Source organism: Pelophylax lessonae (genome assembly GCF_965119305.1).
Source record: "Pelophylax lessonae genome assembly, chromosome: 13".
NCBI lineage: Eukaryota > Metazoa > Chordata > Amphibia > Anura > Ranidae > Pelophylax > Pelophylax lessonae.
Genome location: NC_138780.1, coordinates 139613376 through 139637280, shown reverse-complemented (window position 1 = coordinate 139637280; position 23905 = coordinate 139613376). Strand labels below are relative to the sequence as shown.

Genomic DNA, 23905 nt, shown 5'->3' with positions numbered 1-23905 from the left:
TTATTGCTCCATTAAGGGGTGCTTAGGCTGGAGAGGCTGCCATCCCCATATTTGGTCTTTACCAGGTACATAACAGCCCCTCCATAGAGACATTACTTGAATCAGACAGAAATTATTAACTGCTTTACATTAAACATTAACAACATTTTTGTATTCATAGTGAATGTTTTCATTGCCCAGTGTGGAATTCACATCATGTTGAATAGTTAAGTGTTGTCATTAACCTCTGTTAATGATTTAATGACAGCAGAATCCCTGAGCAACTCAGAAATACGTGAGATAATGAATGCATATTTTTAATAAATCATTACTTTAGAGTATTTTTTTTTCTCTTCGTGTGTGGAATATGAAGATTTGGTGTAAAAAGGGTTCAGTAGGGTATGAACATATACAGTATGTGCTAGGACACATCAATTGCTGCAGGAACGTTCTTTGGTGATGGCAGTTGGGGAATACCTGGGAAGTCAGGCCATTGGATCTTAGTGCTGGGGCACCCATAAGTCAGTAGCTAGGGGGCGAGCGCGCGCCACCAGCGGTGTGCTCCCGCCCCCATTCGGCAGCGGGGACTCGGATGCAGGGGGCAGGCGGCTCCGACTGCCACCTGACACCCGTGATCGCTCCTTGCTGAGAGAGGACGGGCAGCTGTTGTAAACACAGCCGACCGCTCTTCTCCCTGCAATGATCACAGAGCGCCTGTGATCCTTCTATATAGGAACACAGGTCTCTGTGATCATTTCACAAGCCACGCCCCCACAGTTAGAAACACGCCCCTAGGTACACATTTAACCCCTTGATCACTTACTGTGTTAACCCCTTCCCTGCCAGTGTCATTATTACAGTAACAGTGCATATTTTTAGCACTGATTACTGTAGTAATGTCACTGATACCCCGAAAAGTGTAAAAAATTTCAGTCAGGGGTCCGATCTGTCCGCCGCAATGTCGCAGTCCTGCAAAAAATCGCAGATCGCCGTCATTACAAGTAAAAAAAAAAAACAAAACAATAAAAATTACATAAATCTTTCCCGTAGTTAGTAGACGCGATAACTTTTGCGCAAAAACCAATCAAAATACGCTTATTGCGTTTTTTTTTTACGAAAAATATGTAGCAGAAAACAAATTGGCCTAAAATGTTAAAAAATTTTGATTTTTAAATTTGTTGGGGGAATGTTATATAGCAGAATGTGGAAAATATATATATATATATATATATATATATTTTTTTTTTTTCAGAATTGTCACTCTTTTTTTGTTTATAGCGCAAAAAATAAAAATCACACAGATGATCAAATACCACCAAAATAAATCTCTATTTGTGGGAAAAAAAAGTACATCAATTTTATTTGGGTACAGCGTCTTATAACTGCGCAATTGTCCGTTAAATAATGCAGTGCCGAATTGCAAAATATGGCCTGGTCATTAAGGGGGTAAATCTTCCAGTCCAGAAGTGGTTAAAGGTGAACTCCAGGTAAACAGCTACAGTAAATATACAAAAAAAGTACTTACTGTATATGAGAGTTATTTTACCTGCCCTGAAAAATTGTAGAAAAATGTTCATCTAGTCTTCAGATTTACAGCCCTGTGTGGCAGAGGGGAAGACCTGTTTTTTCTCTGCTGCTGTTGTATTATAAAAATGGTCTCCCATTTACAAGGACTGTACTGTATGTGCTGCAACACTTATTTATAAGAGCATCTACACTTACAGTTTTCTCTTAGTCCCCCTGCAAAGTCTCACAAATATCTCTTGAAAAAAGACATTTAAATATATATTATTGAATGCAGAGCTGCATCAACGTGTGTGTTTTATCTGCCTAGAGTTCAGCTTTAAGAGATAACTCCTGATTGGAGCATACTAGTTACTGAACACCCAGTTTGCTGTCTGCAATCCTTGACTGAATAAGACGCCGCATGTACAAATCAGCAGAGACTGGTAAAGAGGAAAGGAATCTTTGGTGGGCACAGATTCTGTCATTTCCTTAATGCAGGCCATTGCATAATAGTGTAAGAACCAGTTCACACCATAGAAACGCAGTCCAGATGCATTGCAGGTGCTTTTCTGCATGTGCATTTTGGTGCATTTTTGATACGTTTTTGGTGCGTTTTTGATGCAGTCCAGTGCATTTTGTCCCCCTCTTTTTTCTTAACCTTATAGCATAACTCCACTTTTGTTGAGAAAAAAAACATTACCCTCTGGGTGATCTCTGTACATTACAAGGATTTTAACAAACTTCATTGTTTGTTCCTCTGTGCTGCTGGGCCTGCATACCTTTAGACGTGCTCCTATTGGGAAAATCTCACCAAAACCTCAAGTTTGGCTGTTTTGAATGGTGTCAGTTTTTTTAATTCGTCGCCGAGTACTCGGAAGTGATGTCATGACATCACTTCCGGGTTTTTTACATGGAGACCCGATCAGAGTCGAATGCAGCTTTGATCAGGTCTTCTCTTTGGCGGCGGTGGAGGTAGGATGCCCGGGTCTCCCGGTGGGACGGGAGACCCGGGAAAGCCGCAGATGGGGCAGTCGGCTTCTCACCCGCATCGGTTGTCATTACAAGTCAGCCGACCGTCGGCTATGGACACCGGTACCGGTGTGATGCCTCTAGCTGCAGGCATCACTCTGGTACAGCACTTTCCCTAAATATTGGCAATATCGGTAACCGATAATCGGTCGATCCCTAGTGTGAACTATGCCATTGGAGACCATATAACCTACTTTACATGCATTTTGATGCAGAAACAAAAAAAACACTGGACTGCATGTGGGGTGAACTGGTCCTGAAATCAAATATTATGCTCACAACAATATTGAAGCAAACGTAGATCTGTTAGAAAAGTTAGAACCTGGCCAAAAGCTCTTTTTTTGCTCCAGTTTTTATAACTTATCCAGCTGTGCCTGTCCTGAATACGTGCAACAATCACTCACACCTTTTACCTATTGGACCTCTTCCATGCAATGTCTCCCTGAGAGGTGGAAGCTGGCGTTCATGTATTGGGTTCCTGTGATCCATTTTCCCAAAGTGAGAATAGCTTTTCAGTCCATTAAATCCTGATAAAGTTGTTGGAGACACGAATACATCTTTACCGTCAAGAGGCACCACCTTCCTCACCTTGTGGTTCAACTTAGAAGTGTTCAGCCCCATGGCAGGAATAGCTGAGCCCAATATGAAATGTTCATCTGAACCCAAAATACATAGATATCCCCCAAAAAAAAAAAATGTATCCGCTTGAAAGTGCAGTCTGTTTCTAAAGTCGGAAATCTCTGGATTCCGAATCCTCACTCTCTAGATGACCTCCTAGAATTCCTGGCCTGCTCTTGAGTTAAACATTTACGTGATGCAAGAGCGGAGATAGAATAACAGATTGTGAATACAAAACTACATTTACCAGCCTGGGGGTAACAGACACAACAGTGCATGTTCAGAACATGATTTAAGAGACTTTACCTGATAAACCAAATATAGAAAAAGTAAAAGGGATTTTTTGAGATGAACAACAGGGAGATACAGAGGAGACTTTTATACAAAAATACTTTGTAAAAATCAACCATAGAGTTTATTACAAACATCTAAAATACCATTATTAACAGTAAAAACATTAGAAGCACAACATTTGAGACAATTGTGTCCTAATCCAAGCGTTAGTCTAGTCCAATGCGCATTTCACAGGTATCCTGCTTCTTCAGGACTAAAGCTGTATTTAGGACTGCAAGAGAAGTTCAGTTGGAACCAAACAGGCATTGGTGCGCATGCGCTGGCACACTAGTGTGTGCACAGGAAGAAATGTATTTATGTGCATGGACAAACGCGTGAGCACATACACGTGCACGCACTGGTGCCAAACGGCCTATTTAACCTGAACAATAACAGGAACACATTGCTCAATGGTCTTTCAGCTTGTTCCTGTTTACCTGTACCCTGATCCATTTTCAGCCAACCTGTGTTTGACCTCGACTCTCCTCTGGATTCCCGCCTGCCTACCTGTGACCTGGCTTCACCTTGACTCTCCTTTGTATTCCTGCCTACCCACCTGTGACCTCGGCCTGTGCTTTGACCTTGCTCCTGTCTCATGCTATTGTACCTTGCTGCCCGTCTGTGTACCGACTCCGGCTTGTATCCTTACCTGCTCTTATCTCACATTCCTGTAACCGCTTTGCCCGGATGTTGATGACCCCTTGGCTTGTGTTCTGGTTACACTCCTGCCTACTGATCCAGCATCACAGAGTCCCAGTTCCAGATACCCGTCTGGTGATCCACAGCCATCAGCTTCATGTCAAGTCTCAGCTGGTGCTACCTGCTATATCGGCCCTCGTGCCACTCTGTGTCCCACACTACCTGTCATCTCTACCAGAGGTGTTGGACAGGCGGTACAAGAGAAGCCCCCTCTACAACTCAATATCCACAAGGTACGGGATAAGGACATAAATATGGTAGAAAAAACAAATTAAATAAAATATCTAAAAAACCCTCAGTGATTGTAAGGTTCTGGCACTCTCAGTGCCTCCTATCACATTTATTACGGGTGATTTCCATCTACCTAGACAGAAGAAACACATATAGGTGTGTTTCCCTTTAAGGCTGAAGCTGTCATCACCCAGCGCCGGACTAGATGGCTATTTAGGGCGTCGGTTCTCACTCACATGTGTTCGTTCAAACACCAGTACCTGGATACTAATCTTGCTTGAAGCTTCCATGCTTGCAAGCTCTCCTCGCTGACGAACCTCGCTGCGCTGATCCCTGCATCCTGCTACTGGATCATCCGCATCTCCTGAGCGATCCTTCGGCTATCGCTATTAGTGCTAAGTACCCCACAGGGGAAATCTCTATAGACTTGTACTAGGCTTACACTATTTAGCTCTGCATAGCAAGGACTGTCTTTTACATCTGCATAACTAGATTGCTAGCTCTTGTGGCTACTGCTACTATTTCCTGCACTGGGTTGATCTCTCCTGTATGCACCTGCTACTCTGTCATCTGTTATCATACATGATCGCTAACCCTTCCTGCATCCATCTGCACTGTCTCACCTCAAGTGTCTGTCACCTACCACTTCCACTCAAACCTATCCCTAAGACCTTTATCATTGTCTTACCACATGTATATAAAGTCACACTAGGAACCAGCTTAATTACTGTGTGTATTTACTGGCTGAAATAAGACCTTCCATACATGATGAGTCATTGAGGTTGGGATTGGTATCTCAGCATATCTCCTACATGACTACTGACGTGGAACTACTTCTGCAGCTGAAAATCCACACCTTATAAGAAACGCAAGGAGCGTTACAGTGATACACTATATTACCAAAAATTTTGGGATGCCTGCCTTTACATGCACATGATCTTTAAAGATAGTCTTAGTCCGTAGGGTTCAATATTGAGTTTGCCCACCCTTTGCAGCTATAACAGCTACAACTCTTCTGGGAAGGCTGTCCACAAGGTTTAGGAGTGTGTCTATGGGAATGTTTGACCATTCTTGCAGAAGCGCATTTGTGAGGTCAGGCACTGATGTTGGAGAGAAGGCCTGTCTCGCAATCTGCACTCCCAAAGGTGTTCTATCGGGTTGTAGGCCAGCCAAGTTCCTCCACCCCAAACTTGCTCATCCCATGTCTTTAATGGACCTTCAAAACAGGGCACTTTCACCCCCTTCCTGCCCAGACCAATTTTCAGCTTTCAGCACTCTCATAATTTGAATGACAATTACTCAGTCATGCAACACTGTACCAAAACAATAATTTTTTCAAACAAATAGAGCTTTCTTTTGGTGGTATTTAATCACCACTGACTTTTTCTTTGCGATATAAGTGAAAAAAAAAAAAAGCAAAAATTTAGAAAAAAAAAACACCTTTTTTTAGCTTCTATTGTAAAATTTTGCAAATAAGTAATTTTTGTTCATAAATTTGGGGCAAAATTTATACTACTGCATATCTTTGGTAAAAATAACCCAAATTAGAGGGAATTTCTTAGTCTGTGTGAAAGTTATAGAGTCTAAAAGCTATGGTGCCAATCAATAAAAATGTATCAAGCCTAATCACACCTGATGTCCTATTGGCCTATTTAATTTCTTGAGGCCCTAAAATATCAGGACAGTACAAATACCCCCCAACCCCCCATGACTCCTTTTTTGAAAGTAGACAGTCCAAGGTATTTTTTGAGAGGCACAGTGATTTTTTTGTAGTTGTAATTTTTTCCCACAATTCTTGAGAAAATTAGGAAATTATTATTTTTTTACACAAAATTGTCATAATAACATGTTATTTCTCACACAGTATATGCATGCTTGCAATTGATTGACACAGCCGGTCACGTGGTAAAGAGGCATTTTAATTGGCTCTTTACTCTGATCGGGGATGGGCTGTGTCAGAGTGACATGCCTCATCCCCGATTGCCACGCTGCGTGCCCCCCTGGGGGCGCGCACGAGCAACAAGATCAGGCACAGCACATGTGACGGCTGTGATTGGACACAGCTGGTTACGTGGTAAAGAGTCATTTTCATTGGCTCTTTACCCTGATTGGGGGTTGGGCTGTGTCCGGGGGAATCGCCTCATCCCCGATTTCCGCGCTGCAAAGAGCAGCGAGAACGGGCGGAGGGAGGGAATGTTCCTGCCGGCGTCATTTTACAATGTGACGGTAGGGAAGGGCTTAAGTACCGATACTTTCATTAAAGTACTTGCCGATACCGAGTACCAATACTTTGCAGTGCAATTTGTGTCAATACAAAAAAAATTGGTGCAAATCACACTACAAAGAATCGCATTTGATTTGAACAGGAATGCAGTGCGATTCCTTGTGTGCTTGTGTGTGTGTGTGTATACAAAGGGATTAAAGTGCTATCTAGTCAGATAAAACAATATTAGAACTCACAGTACATACAGTATCTTATAGCACAGGGCTCAAAACTTCAAGTCCTGAGTTACTAGCTAGGCCTTAAGGGTTACTCGCCACCAGTTGCCCCACCCAACTCCTACCCTGCCCCGCCCCTAATTCCACCCCGAAACACGCCCTCATAAATTATCTCATAAAATTACACTGTTAAATGTTTTTGCATTAATGCAGAAGTTACAAAAATAAATATTAATAACGTTTTCAGTGCCCATCAGTGCAGCCTCATCAGTGCCCATCAATGCAGCCTATCAGTGACCATCAGTGCAGCATCATCAATAAAGCTTATCAGTGCAGCGTCAACAGTGCCCATCAGTGAAACCTCAACAGTGCCCATCAGTGCAGCCTGATCAGTGCCCATCAATGCTGTCTCCCCTGTGCCCATCAATGCCGCCTCCCCTGTGCCCATCAATGCAGTCTCACCCATGCCCATCAATGCAGCCTTGCCCGTGACCATCAATGCAGCCTTGCCCATGCCCATTAATGCAGCCTCACCCGTGCATGTGAATGCAACCTCACCCGTGCATATCAATGCAACCTCACCCATGCACATCAATGCAACTTCACCCATACCCCTCAGTGCAGTTTCACCCGTGCCCGTCAATGCTGCTTCACCCGTGCCCGTCAATGCTGCTTCACCTGTGCCCATCAATGCAGCTTCACTTGTGCCCGTCAATGCAGTTTTATCTGTGCCCGTCAATGCAGCTTCACCTGTGCCCATCAATGCAGCTTTACCTGAGCCTGTTAACGCAGCTTCACCTGTGCCCATCAATGCAGCTTTATCTGTGCCCGACAATGCAGCTTTACCTGCGCCTGTTAATGCATCTTCACCTGTGCCCATCAATGCAGCTTTACCTGAGCCTTTTAACGCAGCTTCACCTGTGCCCATCAATGCAGCTTTGTCTGTGCCTGGCGGGTGGAAAATTTGAGGGCTGTCATAGCAAATCAGGACCACTGGAGGTGCTCACAGGGTTGGAGGAGAAGTTCCGGGACCCCGCGGGTATACGAAAGTGATGTCAGCTTGAGGGCGGACCACTTCTACATCTCCTCCAGTGGCCCTGATTTGCTACCAGATATGTACTGTGAGTTCTAGCATTATTTACCTAGACTAGATAGCAGAAGTGGTGGTGGAAATCGCATGCGATTTGGACTGAAATCTCATTGCATTCCTGTTCAAATCACACAGCGCCGCAAAGTATAGTTTCGGTATCGGGAGCATTTAAGTGAGTAATGATACTCGCTCAAATGCTTGGTATCAGCACCCATACCGGTATCGTTGCATCCCTATATATAGTTATAAAAAAGTTTGAAGATTTACCTATTCTTTAATTATTTTTTTAAACGTGTGCAAAAATAAAACGCAAAACAGCTCTGGCAGCAAACAGGTACGTTTTATCATCAACAAGTGTTGTGTAGTTGCGTATAAACTGTATTTTGAAAAAGTATTAAAAAAAAAAAAAAAAAATTTTAACTAAAAAACTAAATAAATATAACAACCTTATAAATGCCAGACTCCAAGATTGCAGTTGATCAAAAGAATGGCAAAAACCTATATGAAGCATGGCCCAGTTTGTTCCAACAGGTAAGGTACTGATCCCTGAAACAAGTATCAAAATTGCTTTCAAGGAAAGATTCCAATAATAACTCAGAAGGCGTACATACTGAAAACACTGCAGTTTCCTTGTAATGAAAAGATGAGGCAGTCTCCTTTGGCATTAAATGGCTAATAGCCTAGAACAATAGGTTGCACTTTGCTTCCTGGCAGTCATTAATTCAAGGACGTATATCTCAAATTTTGCACAGATGCAGGGGATTTGTCATAAATATTTATAAATGGTATTAGTATTCCATTTACATAACAGTAGCTTATATTTTATGTTTAATCTATAGCGTGCAACTGCTGCTGCTGCGATGCTGCCACATAGGTTACACAATGTTAATCATTTCCACTGAACCAGCTATTTTTCATAAACTTCAATAGAAAAAAATTAAAGCTAAACTCTTGGCAAATTTGAAAACACTCTATAGTCCCAAATTATACTCTTACACAACTTTTTCACTGCTGGATTCATAACATAATACCATTAGGGAGGCGTGTGATTGGCCCCAAGTTTATTCTGCAGCAGGACAACAACCCCAAACATACAGCTAATGACATTAAGAACTACCGTGTTTCCCCGAAAGTAAGACCTAACCTGAAAGTAAGACCTAGTGTTACTTTTGGGGAGGGATGCAATATAAGCCCTACCCCGAAAATAAGCCCTAGTTTAGTGTATGAAAAATCCTAGGATGCCCTTTATTAGTGTTTTAAATAATGTCCAATGTGTGCTTTTGTAATATAATACTGTGAAATACATTCCTTGCATCACCGCTCTGCTCTCAGCTGATTCTGTCTCCTCTCATACCTTAGCTGTCCTGTCAGAGGGGGATCTCAGCCCCTCCCCTCTGCAGTGTAACACAGAAGCACAGAGTGTTCGATTAGAATTGTGGGAAATACCTTTACATCGGCACTTCCGTGACCCCCAGCTGTCAACGGGGGAGAAGAGGGCGGCAGATCAGCTGAGCCCGAAGCAGCGATGAAGAAGGTATTTCACACTATTGTAATCTAATCTATCCTGCGCTTCTGTGTAAACTGCAGAGGGGAGGGGCTGAGATCCCCCTCTGACAGAGAAGAAAGACAGGAGAGAGTGGGAGATTACTGTAGCTGAGCACAGAGCAGTAATGAAGGTATTTTACACAATTGTATTACAAAAACACACACTGGACATATATAAAACACGAATAAAGCGCATCCTAGGATTTTATATACACTAAACTAGGTTCACACAGGATTCTTGGCACGCAGAGAGGGAAGAGAGGGACAGCACATGAAAGTAAGACCTACCCCGAAAATAAGCCCTACTGTGTCTTTTGGTGCCAAAATTAATATAAGATCCAGGCTTATTTTCGGGGAAACACGGTATCTTCAGTGTAAAGAAAAACAAGGAGTCCTGGAAGTGATGGTTTGGCCCCCACGGATCTCTGATCTCAGCATCATCAAGTCTGATGACATGAAGAGACAGAAGGATTTGAGGCAGCCTACATCCACAGAAGATCTGCGGTTAGTTCTCCAAGATGTTTGGAACAACCTATCTGCTGAGTTCCTTCAAAAACTGTGTGCAAGTATACCTAGATTAAGTGATGCTCTTTTTGTGTATATTGACTTTTTATTAATGTTAAAAATAAATTTCAGAGATAAGGAAAAAAAACAAGACGCATGAACATATTCAATAATCCAATTCAATGCATTCCAAAAACAGTTTCTAATATCCCTCACCCTCCCATCCCAGAAGAGAAAAAATAAAAAACAGAAAAGCGTCAAAACCTCACCCCTGTCTCCTCCTATCTTATCTCCCTCAACTCCCCCTCAGGCTCCCCTTCTCTTTTAAATCAGGTTCCGTGGTCTTGCCACGGCCCTTCCTCATCCTGTCAGGCCAAGGAGATCCTGTCCCTTAAACTGAAGCAGATAAAAGAGCAGCACCCATCTAATTGTAAATATCAAGGGTGCACTTTATTGTATTACACTTAATAGCAGGTGGAAAATCAGAAGCATCTATAGGATAACATCCTGTAAGTCCACGTAGGAAACAGCATGGCGTCCTCTGAGTGCCACGTTGTCGGCAGCATCGGTGGGTTCCAGAGCTTCAGGTCCATGAACAGGGAGAGAAGCCAAGTGATGCTGGGAGAAAGGAAGGTTAGTGAAGGGTGGATAGACATCAGGGCACGCGTTGGGGCACATTTGATGATTTAAAGTCTGAAGAGTGGAAGAACTCTAATTTATTTATTTAAAGTGATATTAAAGCCTTGTTTTTTTTTAAAATAACAAACATATACTTACCTGCTCTGTGTAATGGCTTTGCACACAGCAACTTCTCGGTCCCCCGCTAGTGCTCCTGGCTCCTCCCTCCTGCCGGGTGCCCCCACAGCAAGCAGCTTGTTCTGGAGGCACCCAAGCAGGCATTCCCGACCCGCGACTCTGTGTGGCCATTCACGATTGGAGCCGTGGCTCAACCCTGCTCCCCCGTTTCCTGACTGGCTCACTGGCTGTGACTCACTGTGGCCAATGGCTCCCGCTGCTGCCAAAAGCCAATCAGGAGTCAGAGTATCTGGCAAGACAAGGCTCTTGTGGATTTTGTTGGATCGAGAGGGGGTTTTGGGTAAGTATTAAGCTGCTGCACACAGAAGCTTTTTTACCTTTATGCATATAATGCATGAAGGTGAAAAACCTTGTGGCTTTAGAACCACTTTAAGTTTTTTTTTTTTTAGTTTTTCATGTTTTTTAAATTTTAACCTACACAAGTTGATTTTGATGGACAATGGTTATATATGGACTTTTGATGATAAATGTATTTGTGTATGGGAAGGATTTGGGTATTGATCAGTGCTGTGTATATATTAATTTAATAATTTTATATAAGATATTCCAAGTTTTTAAAATGACATTGTCAAGTTTCTCATCATAGTATCTTGTACAGAGTGTTCCTAGCGCAGTGTGCTCTATGATCATAGTGAATGGGTTAATTCCAGTATGAAGACTTCACATAATGACAGTTCTATAGACACCTGACCTCTGATGTTTTTTCCCTTCCTTTATTGATCTCCACTCTTCAGGGTAGTAAACCACTTTCCCTCATGTCATTGTGAAAACACTGCATTTGTCTCCTTTTACAGGGAGAGAGACTGACATAATCACTCCGGCCTTAACCTTATAATGCAAGGTCAGCGGTTCCTCTATGCAACTAAAATAAAACATCTGCTAAGGGTTTTTCTTTCAGATCCATTAATAAATATCTGAAGCTCTGATAGCTAAGCTGTGTATTGTAAATATCATGATAGCCTATTGCTTTTATTGCTCCTAAATCATGTTTTTAAGGTAACTTATTGTAAAAAGCTACAATTATTTGAAGCAGAAGTCAAGCTGTCCTTTTTTCCTGATGTCTTTAGGTTGGTCTGATGAAATTACATGTTCTTCCTATTCTTTCTTTTTGGTGGCTGGGGGGGTCATCCTGGACTAAACAGCACTCGTGTAATGAGATGTAACCACTTCTCAGTCCAGGAGTACTGTTACAGGAATGTCAAAGTCAACCTGGAAGACTGGTGGCAACTAATGGCAGAGTATAGTCAAGAACAGCTGCAGATATAAGGTAAGTAGTATAGCAGCTACTTTTTTAATTTAACAGGTACAAAGGAAAAAAAACATTGCCTTCAAATTTTTAAATACTGTAGTATTTATTAGCCCTTTAGATAATGTCCCCCTAATCAAGGGCCTTTTTTTCTTGTATTCCATCATTGTATCACATTATGTTACACAAGTTTTTAAACTTTGCCTTAAATCCCCTACATATATGTAATGAGGTTCTAAAAGTGTTAGCTACTTTTAGCTCTCCAAAGGTTGAAAGCTCATAGAGGCTTCTAGAAGGATTCTGTTGGTTGCAAGTAATTGGTGAATATGTTGGGATATGTTTTTTTGCAGCAGACTTTTCCTGGCAAATTAGAAGTTTGCTAGCGGGAATAGGGCGATAAAGCGGCTAGGAAAACCTTGGTACGAGCCATGGGGGCCACCATGTCTTGATCAATTGCATAGATTTTTATGTGAGAGCTTATGCTGCCTGCAAAGTTAGGCAATATTTCAGCACATTGACAGTAACATATATGTTGCCCAGCAGTTCCCAGGTGGAGGTTGCAAGCTATACTCCTACCTATTCTCCTTCCTATTCTCCTACCATAAAGAGACTTTGCAAGTGAGAGGGTGTATTGAGAGATGTGGGCCATTGACCTGTATCAACCAGAGAACCAAAATCCAGCTAAGTATAAGTAGGTATAAGTACAGCAAATCAGCAGGGTATAACTGCAGAAAAAGTAGAGAAAGTGTCAGAGAACTAAGGTAGGAAAAGGGGAACTAGAGCTGGTCTTTGCAGTGGCCAGAAAAAGTGGAATAAGGCACTCAGTGAGCATTAAGCCATTTACATCTGCACAAATGGAAATTGATGAGCTCTTCTGACCATCAAAGGTGCCCAAACATGCATGGGAACCAGCGGGGGTCCTAGATGAGGTGCATGAGAAACAGTGGGGGTCTTAGATGAGGTGCATTAGAAACAGTGTGTGGATCCTAGATGAGGTGCATGAGAACCATTGGGGGGGGGGGGCTTAGATGAGGTGCATTAGAAACAGTGTGGGTCCTAGATGAGGTGCATGAGAAACAGTGGGGGGGGGTCTTAGATGAGTTGCATTAGAAACAATAAGGGTCCTAGATAAGGTGCATGAGAAACAGTGGGGTGTCTTAGGTGAGGTTTAGGAGAATCAATGAGGGGGGCACAGGTGAGGTGCACAAGAGGGGGTCCGAGTTAAGGTGCTTGAGAATTAAGTCCCTTACACACAATCAGAATATTGTACAAAAAATACCGCTTTCAAAGCGATTGTACAATAACCTGATCGTTAGTACACAGCTTTTGAGAGCCGATTATGACAGTTCATCCGATATTATCCAAAGGGACGAATATGAAAATTTTCTCGTTGGATACCAGATTGTATTTTCGCTTAATCAGTACATTTGTTGTTCAAAAATACAATACAAATACACTAGAACACATTATATCACTTCTGAATTTTTATTCTGTTGTACGAGAATTTTCATCACTTGTAAACTTTTTTTTTTAGACTGGCATACAAAAAAAAGAAAAAAACAGACGATTATTCGTCCTATAATCTCATTGTGTGTACCAGGCATTAGTGTGGGGCCATGGGCGAGGTGCATGAAAATGTGAAAAACAGCAGAAGGCATTCAATGGGCAGATATATCTGTGCCCATTGTTTCAATGGGGAGACATCTGTCTACCTTATATAGGAGGGCACCATTAGGGTACGTTTTCCTTTTTTTTTTTTTTTTTAGCGATAATGTATCTTGCTAAATCAGGATTAGTGTAATGTAAAAAGTCTTGCTTGGCTGTCTTCAATATTTGTTCAAACCACCTTGACACAAATACAATTAGGAGGTCTCTCAAGTGAAAACTCCTTATTTTTAGAAAGCACCGCCAGTAGCATTTAAAAAAGCTTGTAGTATTTATATTTAATCAGAAAGGCTGGCAGCACTGTATGATATCACCAAAGGCATTTAATGTTGAAACAGAAAACCAGCTGGGATTTTATCCGTTAGGCAGGAACCTTCTCCAATCAAAAGAATAGGACTGAGCAAATAGTGGCTGATACAGCACACACACAGGCCTCTGGGGCTTGCTGGATACAGTGAAAACAAATTACTGATCAGTGTGAAATGTATTAATAGAATTGTTCTCTGCTAGTGCATTAAGGGTGACATACATAACTGTGTCCTTTCAGTGCCGGCAGGCAGTTGTTGGGTGTCAATCTGCTGCAACTGCAGGTCTTACAATAGCTGAGGACTACTTGGTATGTATGCTGGCGTTGTTGGAAGTAATACACTTATAACAAGGCTGTCTTGGAAAACAGATGTGGCTACAGAGCTGATGAAAAAGAGAACCTCCATAATGTGGTGACATTCAATAAAAATGATGAAGCCTTATGCATCAGCCTCCTAAACCCTTGTGTCACAGCTAAATGCTGGGCTGTTCTGACAGGCAAAATGTTATCAATTCTTGATAGTGGCAAGCCTTAACCTCACCCTCCTCCCCTTCCTCCTTACTGCCTCCTGCACATTTTTACTGGACAATGAGGATCCCCGCTGATGAAGACCCACCCACTGAAGGACGCAACGCATACAGGGAAGTCACGTGAGCTGTGGCCATCTTGGAGGACACCAGGAAGCAAAGTAAAACGATTGCACGCTCTGCATTTGGCTTGAAACTTTTCATTATATGTGAGTGCATATTTTACACTTTTATTCAATAAATCGGTTGCATCAAACGGAGAGCATTAGATCTTCTTTAAATCTTTCTCATATACTGCGGAGTAGGGCTGTTGAAAATAATCGGCGCATCGATGCATCGCGATGCGGCCACCCGCGATTCTGCATCGATGCGGACCCTTCCAATAATCGATTTCTGGCTCCTCCCCCTCCCTCCCTCTTCTGGCTCCTCCCCCTCCCTCCCTCTTCTGTCATTGCTGGATAAGATGCATGTAGGCGTCCGCTTCCCGCCTAGCTCTCCTGCGCAACAGCTCTGCTTGCTTCCGGCTACAACCACCAAGTAACGGACACCATGCAAATGGCGGGAAAGGCTCCTCCTGCAGCGGTGAAGCGCTCCCTTTGAAAAAATCCCTTGGAAAGCTGACCGACGATCGCTCTTTGAGGAAACTACTGATGGGGGTAAGGAGTTAATTTTAAAGCCTAAAAGGGCTCTTGCTTAGCTGATGGGACAATCGTTCTTTGGGGAATCTATTGATGGGTGGATGGAATTCATTTTAAAGCCTAAAAGGACTCTTGCTTAGCTGATGGGATGATCGTTCTTTGGGGAATCTATTGATGGGTGGAAGGAATTCATTTTAAAGCCTAAAAGGACTCTTGCTTAGCTGATGGGGAAACCCACTAACAATATATAAGGCTGATTTACACATTGAACCCTACTCCAAAGAGACTGCCTCAACTCTCTGAGCAAACTGCATTTTATGGCTGGATTTTGTGTCAGTGGAATTTCCCTAACAGCTGGAATAGGAGTGCATTGCTATTACAATCCCTGAGTAATCTGCAATTTATGGCTGAATTCTGTCATTGGAATTCTTCTGACAACTTGAATTAGGAGTGCACTGCTGCTATGTGGAGTCCAAGTAACTGAGTATGAAACCTATATCATGAAAGGCAACCTGTTTAAACCTTTCAGAATTCTTGTGATTTAATTGGGGAAATTTGCAAAGTTTCTACTTGTAACTAGATTAGATTGCCTTGCAGCTTTGTTGATTACTTCTGGGACTACATCCATTACCAAACTAAATCTATTACCAGTGGAGTACTTTACATAGATGTCTAGAATCAAGGAAAAGTACATTGGATTATGAGCTAGAGACTGCCATGCCTGAGTTGATCTCTTAGGTTTGGGGATATTTTCTCCAAATTAGCCAGAAAATTAACTACTTGTTTAGAGCTTTGATATTTGCTCTTGATACCATCTCCTGTACCATGTCTGCAGTCTCTAACCGTCTCCGGTATCATGTCTGCAGTCTCTGACCATCTCCTGTATCATGTCTGCAGTCTCTGACCTTCTCCTGTATCATGTCTGCAGTCTCTGATCTTCTCCTGTATCATGTCTGCAGTCTCTGACCTTCTCCTGTATCATGTCTGCAGTCTCTGACCTTCTCCTGTATCATGTCTGCGGTCTCTGTCCCTCTCCTGTAGTGTGTCTGCGGTCTCTGTCCCTCTCCTGTAGTGTGTCTGTGGTCTCTGACCCTCTCCTGTAGTGTGTCTGCGGTCTCTAACCCTCTCCTGTAGTGTGTCTGCGGTCTCTGACCCTCTCCTGTAGTGTGTCTGCAGTCTCTGACCCTCTCCTGTAGTGTGTCTGCGGTCTCTGACCCTCTCCTGTAGTGTGTCTGCGGTCTCTGACCCTCTCCTGTAGTGTTTCTGTGGCCTCTGACCCTCTCTTGTAGTGTGTCTGTGGCCTCTGACCCTCTCTTGTAGTGTGTCTGTGGCCTCTGACCCTCTTCTGTAGTGTTTAGGGGGGAGCCTTGAGCTTTTTAAGTTGTTGTCTGCTGTGTTTGGACTTTGCTACATGCAGGGAGTTTTTTGTTGTTTGTTTTAAGAACAGATAAAATAACCATGGGCATTAATCGTGATGCATCGTGATGCATCGCGGAATCGAATCGTATCGAATCGTGACCCTAATAATCGTATTCGAATCGAATCGTGAGGTAAGTGAAGATGCGCAGCCCTACTGCGGAGGTTACTCTGGGACAGCCTTCTCTATGAAGTGAAGAGTCTATGGCTATGTGTTATCTGGATACTGCTGACCGGCCCTGTGTACCTTGGCAGTGGAGACTGATGCTTAATGCTGATTGACCCCGCAGGGTCTGTTTATTAAGGTGAGAGACAGAGAATGCCTGGTGGTGGGAAGATATGAGCACCTAGGAAAATACATCTTTCTGGAAGTTTATGCCAGCCTTCTTTGGGTCTCTGTTTTCATCACCCACCAGAAAGGACTCTTTTCTTTCACCTTTTTTGCACTTTATTCTTCGGAATTTTCTGTTGCACCCATTATATGTATTAATATATGTATCCATTACTATGTAATGTACATGTATAGGATTGCGCTGCACTATATTATACATGCCCATCACATTGTTGGTCTGATAGTAAAGCTTGCCGTACGTAAAAACGCGTGGCTGAGTTGTATATAAATACCCCCCCAACCCCCAACTGCTTCCCCTTATGCTGAAAAGACAAAGGAGGAAGCTTATGATGTGACTGCAATGCTGTGCATTGTGGCACAGAAAAAATTATCCTCGCTGTTGTGTTCAGTTGGCAGTACCAACGTGACCCAATCAACTGAATATTGGAGAATTGCATTTGGTTGCAGCACGCTAGTGTGCGAGTTAAGGGGTTAAAACAGAAGATGAAGAGGCAATACAACGCCTCCTCACCACCTGCCAAATGCCCTCTGAGGAGCAATCCTACCACCTCCAGCACTGGATGGATGAAGCTTCTGCTTAAGCAATTGTACTCTGACAGTCAACAGTGGCAGCTGATAAAATACAGCGGGCACTGCCAAACAGTGACTGCAGCTGATTGCCCACAGTCACTTCTGAGAATTATCCACACCGGCTACTTTGATTTTTGGATAAAAGGATGTTGGACAAAAGGGCCACCCACCAATTTGGATGGTTCATTATAAAACATGACATTTCCTGCAGAAGTCAAATGTCCATAGCTTACTGGCCTATTGGCTGGAATCTCAATTTTTCTTTTATTACTATGCTGTCATCCAGTATAAAAAAAAAAATAACCAATATAGCAATCGATAATAAACCATCACCAGGTGGGAAGAAAACAGGGATGTCATTGTATCTGGGCAAACTTTACTCCCATGAACATCTAACTTCTAACGTTTATTTTTTATTTTTTTAAAGAGTTTTCACAGCTGCTACTTAGTGATTGCCAGAGAGCTGTGACATTAAACAATGAAAAGATTAGACCAGCCTCCATGTTCAGGTGCTCTTTCAGAGATGGGATATCAAAGAGGAATGGCATGGTTTGCTTTGATCTCTGGGGGGGGGGGATAGTGGAACTGGAAACACAAGCACATCGATTTCTCCCCTAAATTCAATGAACTAGAAGAAGGTTTTGAGACTGTAAGAGTTTTGGATAGACTTGTCATTTAATTATAAATCATCACTTCTATATGAACAGAGAGTTTTACATTGAGCCCACAATCTCATTTTCTTTATCATAGGTCAGTAGAAACATATAAAGGAAGTATATAAACCATGAAAGGAAATCTGGAGAGGTTATTAAGCCTCGGTACACGTACCACTGTGGTTGGGACTGAGGCCAATGTACCAGAGCAGGAATGTACCCGCCATGCCAACATGTAAAATGCAGTGTGATCACAGCTGCCTTTGTTTGTCTCTGTTATTCATATCTGTCTGTGAGCAAAGACTATCTGCTACCGTGCATCTGGGTTTCAGCATCAGGCTTCATCCTGGGAGCAGGTGTCATATAGCAAATATTTACATATTATAATTAGATACTAAAGCTTTACAGAAGTTACAAAATTTGTGTAAAACAGTGCAAATATATATTATAAAACTGGAGTAACAAAGCTAACCTATTGTGGATTTGATGAGTGCAATTAAAGTGACAATGTTACTTGTAACTTTCAAAAACCCACACTAATAGCCACAATTAGTAAAAAAACGGGCACAATCTATAAACATTTGAATTTACAGAAGTAAATGTAAAAAAAATAATGCAACAGGAATGCCCACTGTCCTCCATGCCGGTTGTTTAAAAAATGTCTTACTCATGTGCAGCACTAGTTTAACTCTTTTGGCTCCTTAAGCCACTCGCTTGTACTTCATGTTATGGACATTTTTGTGAAGTTTCTGTGGCTTGTGGTAACCTTTTGGTAGACACCATTGCCTTCATTACCTTTAAACACTTCTACACCAGTTTGGATCCACTAATGACAGTCAGCATAATTTCCCTTTCTTTTTTACCTTTAATTGTCTATGAGTCACTATTAAAGAGTGGAGATCATTGCTGGATATCTTTAAGGCCCCTTTCACACATATACGGTCCGTTTGTCCATTTTTCATCCATCTGTTGACAGATGAAAAACGGACATCAATGCATCTCTATGTAAAAACGGATGACAACGGATGATCATCCGTTAACATCTGTTTTCATCCACTTCCGTCAATGTCCGTTTTTTGGAACGGATGAATACCCTATTTTTCATCCATCAAAAAAACAGATCGGACGAAAAACGGACGAAAAATGGGTGAGAAAAGGATGAAAAATGGATGAAAAACTGATCCATTTTGACGTGACTAAACTGATGAACTGGACCGTATGTGTGAAAGGGCCCTAACTCTAGAGGGGTTCATGCCTATCCTGCAGAATATGAGAATGAGAGGCAATTATATTTGGTGAGTTGATATGCTATGGTTAATTGTTGTCATGAACTTCACATGGTGTGGTGGAGAGAACTTTAACAAGACCACTTTTTTATACACATTTTTTATTTATTTTTTTTTGTTCTAAATATTTGAGGACTCACTTTTAAGCTAGCCATACACTAGCTGAAAAATCGTTCGAACTCATTTTTGAAAAACAAAAATTTGGCCGTGAGAGCAGACAATCATGCCATCATGTAATGCCTTAATTTAGAATGATAAATCGTCCAATGGACGTTTTTCATTCAGTTTGTCAGATATACCTAGTGCAAACAGTTCGGCCGAGAAACACGTTAACCTTTCAATTTATCGTTAGTTTGGCAGAATTCTCCAAACTGTTCCTTCGATTTTTCGGCTCTGAAAATTTAAAAACGATTTTCTATTTGTGCCCATTAACTGGACGAAAAACGAACGATTGGACCAAATGAAAGATTTTCGAACGATTTTTTGGCTAGTGTATGGCCAGCATTGCTGGACTTTATTTACATATTTAGTTCACCAGGTGTTATTTTTTATTTTGCCACATGCCTATATTGTCTTGGTATAGCACCATTATTTACAGTGTATACTCTCTCTCCTGATTTTCTGAGATACAGCAGCAGCAGCGTCATGGGCTCCCGCTGCTGTCACTCAAACTCAGTTAGCCAATCAAGAGAGAGAGGGGGTGGGGCCGAACAGCAGCTCCATGTCTGAATGGATACACGGAGCTGCAGCTCAGCTCGGGTGCCCCCATAGCAAGCTGCTTGCTATGGGGGCACTCAACAGGAGGGGAGGGGCCAGGAACTCCAGCCAGGGACCCGAGAAGAGCAGGATCTGGGCTGCTCTGTGCAAAACCAACTGCACAGAGGAGGGAGGTATAACATGTTTGTTATTTTATTAGAAAAAAATAAATAAATGAGACTTTACAATCATTTTACCTACAGAACTTACCATACTGTATATCCTATTCCCTTATCATGTGACTGGCTCACAGAAGTATGAACAGAAATTGGGGTCAAATTAAAGGCATCTCTTGTAGCTGAAGAATTTTTCATCTCAGCACTGAGAAGGATCATGTGTTTGTAGTAAAGACAAGCTTTCCCATCTATTAGTCTATTATAGAGGGCATGGCGGGGTCTATGTGACTATTTCCGAAACAGACCCAGCATGGTTTTTATGCGCAAAAAATAAAAATCGCACAGGTGATCAAATACTACCAAAAGAAAGCTCTATTTGTGGGAAAAAATGGACATCAATTTTATTAGGGTACAGCATCGTATGACTGCGCAATTGTGAGTTAAAATAACGGAGTGCCGTATTGCAAAAAATGGCCTGGTCATTAAGGGGGCAAATCCTTCTGGGCCAGAAGTGGTTAAAGAAGAACTGCAGTCCACTCACATAATTTGTAATAACAACATCTTTGTCATTCTGAAGCTTCCATCCAACCGCTTTGCATATATTTTTATATATTCTGTGATTCTATACAAATATGCTGCAGAAATCTCCCTCCACCAAGTCTGGCTGCAGCCATTTTAGCTGTGGGCAGCTGCAGCTGCTGACTGTTCACTTCCTGGATTTACACAGACACACACACATAGATATATATAGATAGACAGACACCCTCACACCACTGCTTGCCTGCACATTTCTCCTCTCTTGATGAATACACATGGATCTCTGCAGCCTCCTGTTATCTCCGCCCTCATCCAGCCCCCTCCAGCTCTCCTTGGCTTTCATATGACTCATCCCTCCTCCCTTGCTGATAAACTCTCACGAGAGTGAGAGAGAGAGCTGTGCATGATGTCATTAGCCAAGACTAATTATCAGACAACAAAGAGGAAGTGGGCTGTATAAGGTATTTACTGGCAGAAAAAAAAAGGTTTTACTATCCAAAGTTAAAACAACAAGGGCAGAGGGTTTGATAGCTGGAAAGATGAAAAAAGGCTGAAGAGCCGCTTTAAGGATCTGCAGAAAAGACACAAAGAGCTTCTTTTTTTTTTTTAATTATAACAAATGTTTTGATTTTGTGATCTAAAGATGTATCCAGTCCTTTTTCTAACCCTGGTAATATTTAAAAACAAATGTGTCTTTTCCTGTAAATGGGAAGAAGGTGTTTAGTCTGTCGATTACCTTTTCGGCAGAGAGCCCTGATAAAGGGTCAGGACCCGAAACATGTCATTGGAGTTACTTCTCTCCCAGGTTGCCAGCCATTCGATCTCAAGTTACTCTGGATGAGTATTGTCATTTTTAGCTCCAGCTTTTGTTCAGTGTCCTTTACAGTTTCTTCTATCATTGCACCCTATCTTTCCTTTTGTCTGAATTTTGGGAGTGATAGTTTTCCATCTGTACTATGACTCGATGGGAATTGATTACCTTGGAAATGGTCTGATTATAATTCTTGTAAGTGCATTTTATAATATTTTATTGATTAAAGGGTGTTTCATCTGCATTCTACCATTCACTCTGTTCTACTTTATTTTTTTTTATCCCCAGCTTTATTTGTCCTTAGATAAACTGTATACGGAGCCTGTAAGGATGAACAGATTGCATAGATACCAGTGTGGCTCATTACACATGAAGAGTCTGTTCTTCGACTTAGTACCTATATACAGTAGAGGTCAACAATTGATTGCATAGATCAAAAATACTTTATACCATCAAAAATAATTGGACTAATGTCTATACGTGTAAGAAAACACTCAGGTCGAAAATATAGTAAAGGCACAAGTCAAAAACTGACCCCATTGATTTTTAGCATTATTTAATCTTTTACTTGATTTGATAATATTATTGTAGCACCCTCCTAGGTAGGTGCTAGTGAGAGAGTATAGTTTTTGGCTCTGTCTGCCTTTTAGAGGAGCAGCAGGCAAATCTATATTGCTCTCTGCTTATTAGAGAGCAGGAGCTGTTAGTGAGGTCTGCTCACTGTGCTCAGTATGCGATTCATTCTTTCTAGAGAGTGTTTCACACTGGTCCAATAGGGAGGCATGTTGGACAGTGGGAGGAAACCTGAGTATCTGTGCATTCTGGGGTACTATTTAAAAGCCAGGAGCACATGTGCTGCGGGGTCTTTGGCTGGTGAACAGAGTCCGGGAGGGAGGGTGGCGGCTGCCCCCTCCTCTGTAGCAGTGGCACATGGCATCAGGAAGTTGTCCTGAGGGCTAGAGGAACAGAGCTGAACCCAGAGGTCCAGGAAAGCTGACTAAGGGGGAGACATTGGAGACCCTAGAAAAACAGTATTGTGAGTACATGGGGAGCGTGTCAAGGGGTCTGACCTGGGGGGGCCACCCCGGAGTAGGATAGTCAGTGGACGGGTGTCAGTGGTGGAGAAAGAGGATACTAGGAGAGTGTCCTGAAGATAACATTAGTTCATCATGTCATCTGGAAAAAGACTTAACCCTAAATCCACCTAAGTGGCAAGGTGGATCAACAGCCTGGCTGTATCTACAGCTAGATGTCCTCCAAACTTTGTGCATAGTTAATCTGGACTCAGTATCCCACTATTCTCTTCTCCCATCCCTAATTTATAAATAAAACACAAAACATATACATACCCCTTGACTGTTTATTGAACGAGCCAAGAAGGAAAGTGAGTGACTGTTAATGTCAAGGTTGCCAATGGTAACCCAAGGGGACCCGTAAGTGTGAAATCCAATAAATCCTCAAGGGGGCAGTGCTACATTATCAAACTAAAATAGAGGGCCACCAACTACAATCCACTGGTTGCCATAAAAGTGGCTCCTGCAATGGAGGTTGAAGGCTTGGCAGTTGGCATGCAGGGGGTTTCTCAATGCACACTGAGGGTGCAACTGTGTGGAGCGTTCAAATACCCAGCAATCTATTACAGGTAATACTGCGCATACTGACTTCCTGCCTTCATAGTGCAACTGTTTATTTTTTAATAATTTTACATTTCTTTTACATTTGAGTATTTGTCACTTTTTTATAACCTTCTTCTGTCTGTGTGGTTGATTCTGCCTCCTTTTTATTTATTTAAACCAACCTCAGTTCCACATAGCTTACGTTTATTTATTTCCCCATAGGTATAATATATTTACTTCAGTACAGGGCGTTATTGCTTGGAGTTCATAATTAGGGCTTCTTCTCTTCTTCTTCTTCAGGTATGCGAGTGGATTCCAAAAGTTGTTTCGCTCAACAATAACCATACAGGCCACTTGTCTCTGAGAGAGCAAAGGTGAACCTACAATACCTACCTAGTTGTGATGCCATAATATATGTAAGTATATACAGTAGACTAGAGTAGAAGAGTGCATTTAAAGCATAACTCCAGACAAACATGCTTAGTTGAGGGAAGAATATTTCTTTTGGCTTCCAGTTTATGTCAGTAACTTTATTGGGGAGATTTTCTCTCACTTCCTGTCCCTATATTAGAAGTGAGGGATGTGGTGGATACCAGGACTTGAAGGTACAAATACAAAAA

At 42.1% G+C, this 23905-nt stretch overlaps 1 protein-coding gene across 2 annotated transcripts in view; it reads right to left on the bottom strand.

The window, feature by feature from the left end:
• Positions 1 to 3257, bottom strand: part of CCDC198 (coiled-coil domain containing 198) — a 33921-nt gene extending 30664 nt beyond the window's left edge. For both annotated transcript variants that reach the window (XM_082275050.1, XM_082275051.1), the window contains exon 1: positions 2928 to 3257. In XM_082275050.1, coding sequence (XP_082131176.1) covers positions 2928 to 3135 — 208 coding nt within the window. In that variant the 5' untranslated portion in view covers positions 3136 to 3257. The remainder of the gene's footprint in view (positions 1 to 2927) is intronic.
• Between the last annotated feature and the right edge of the window lie 20648 nt (positions 3258 to 23905).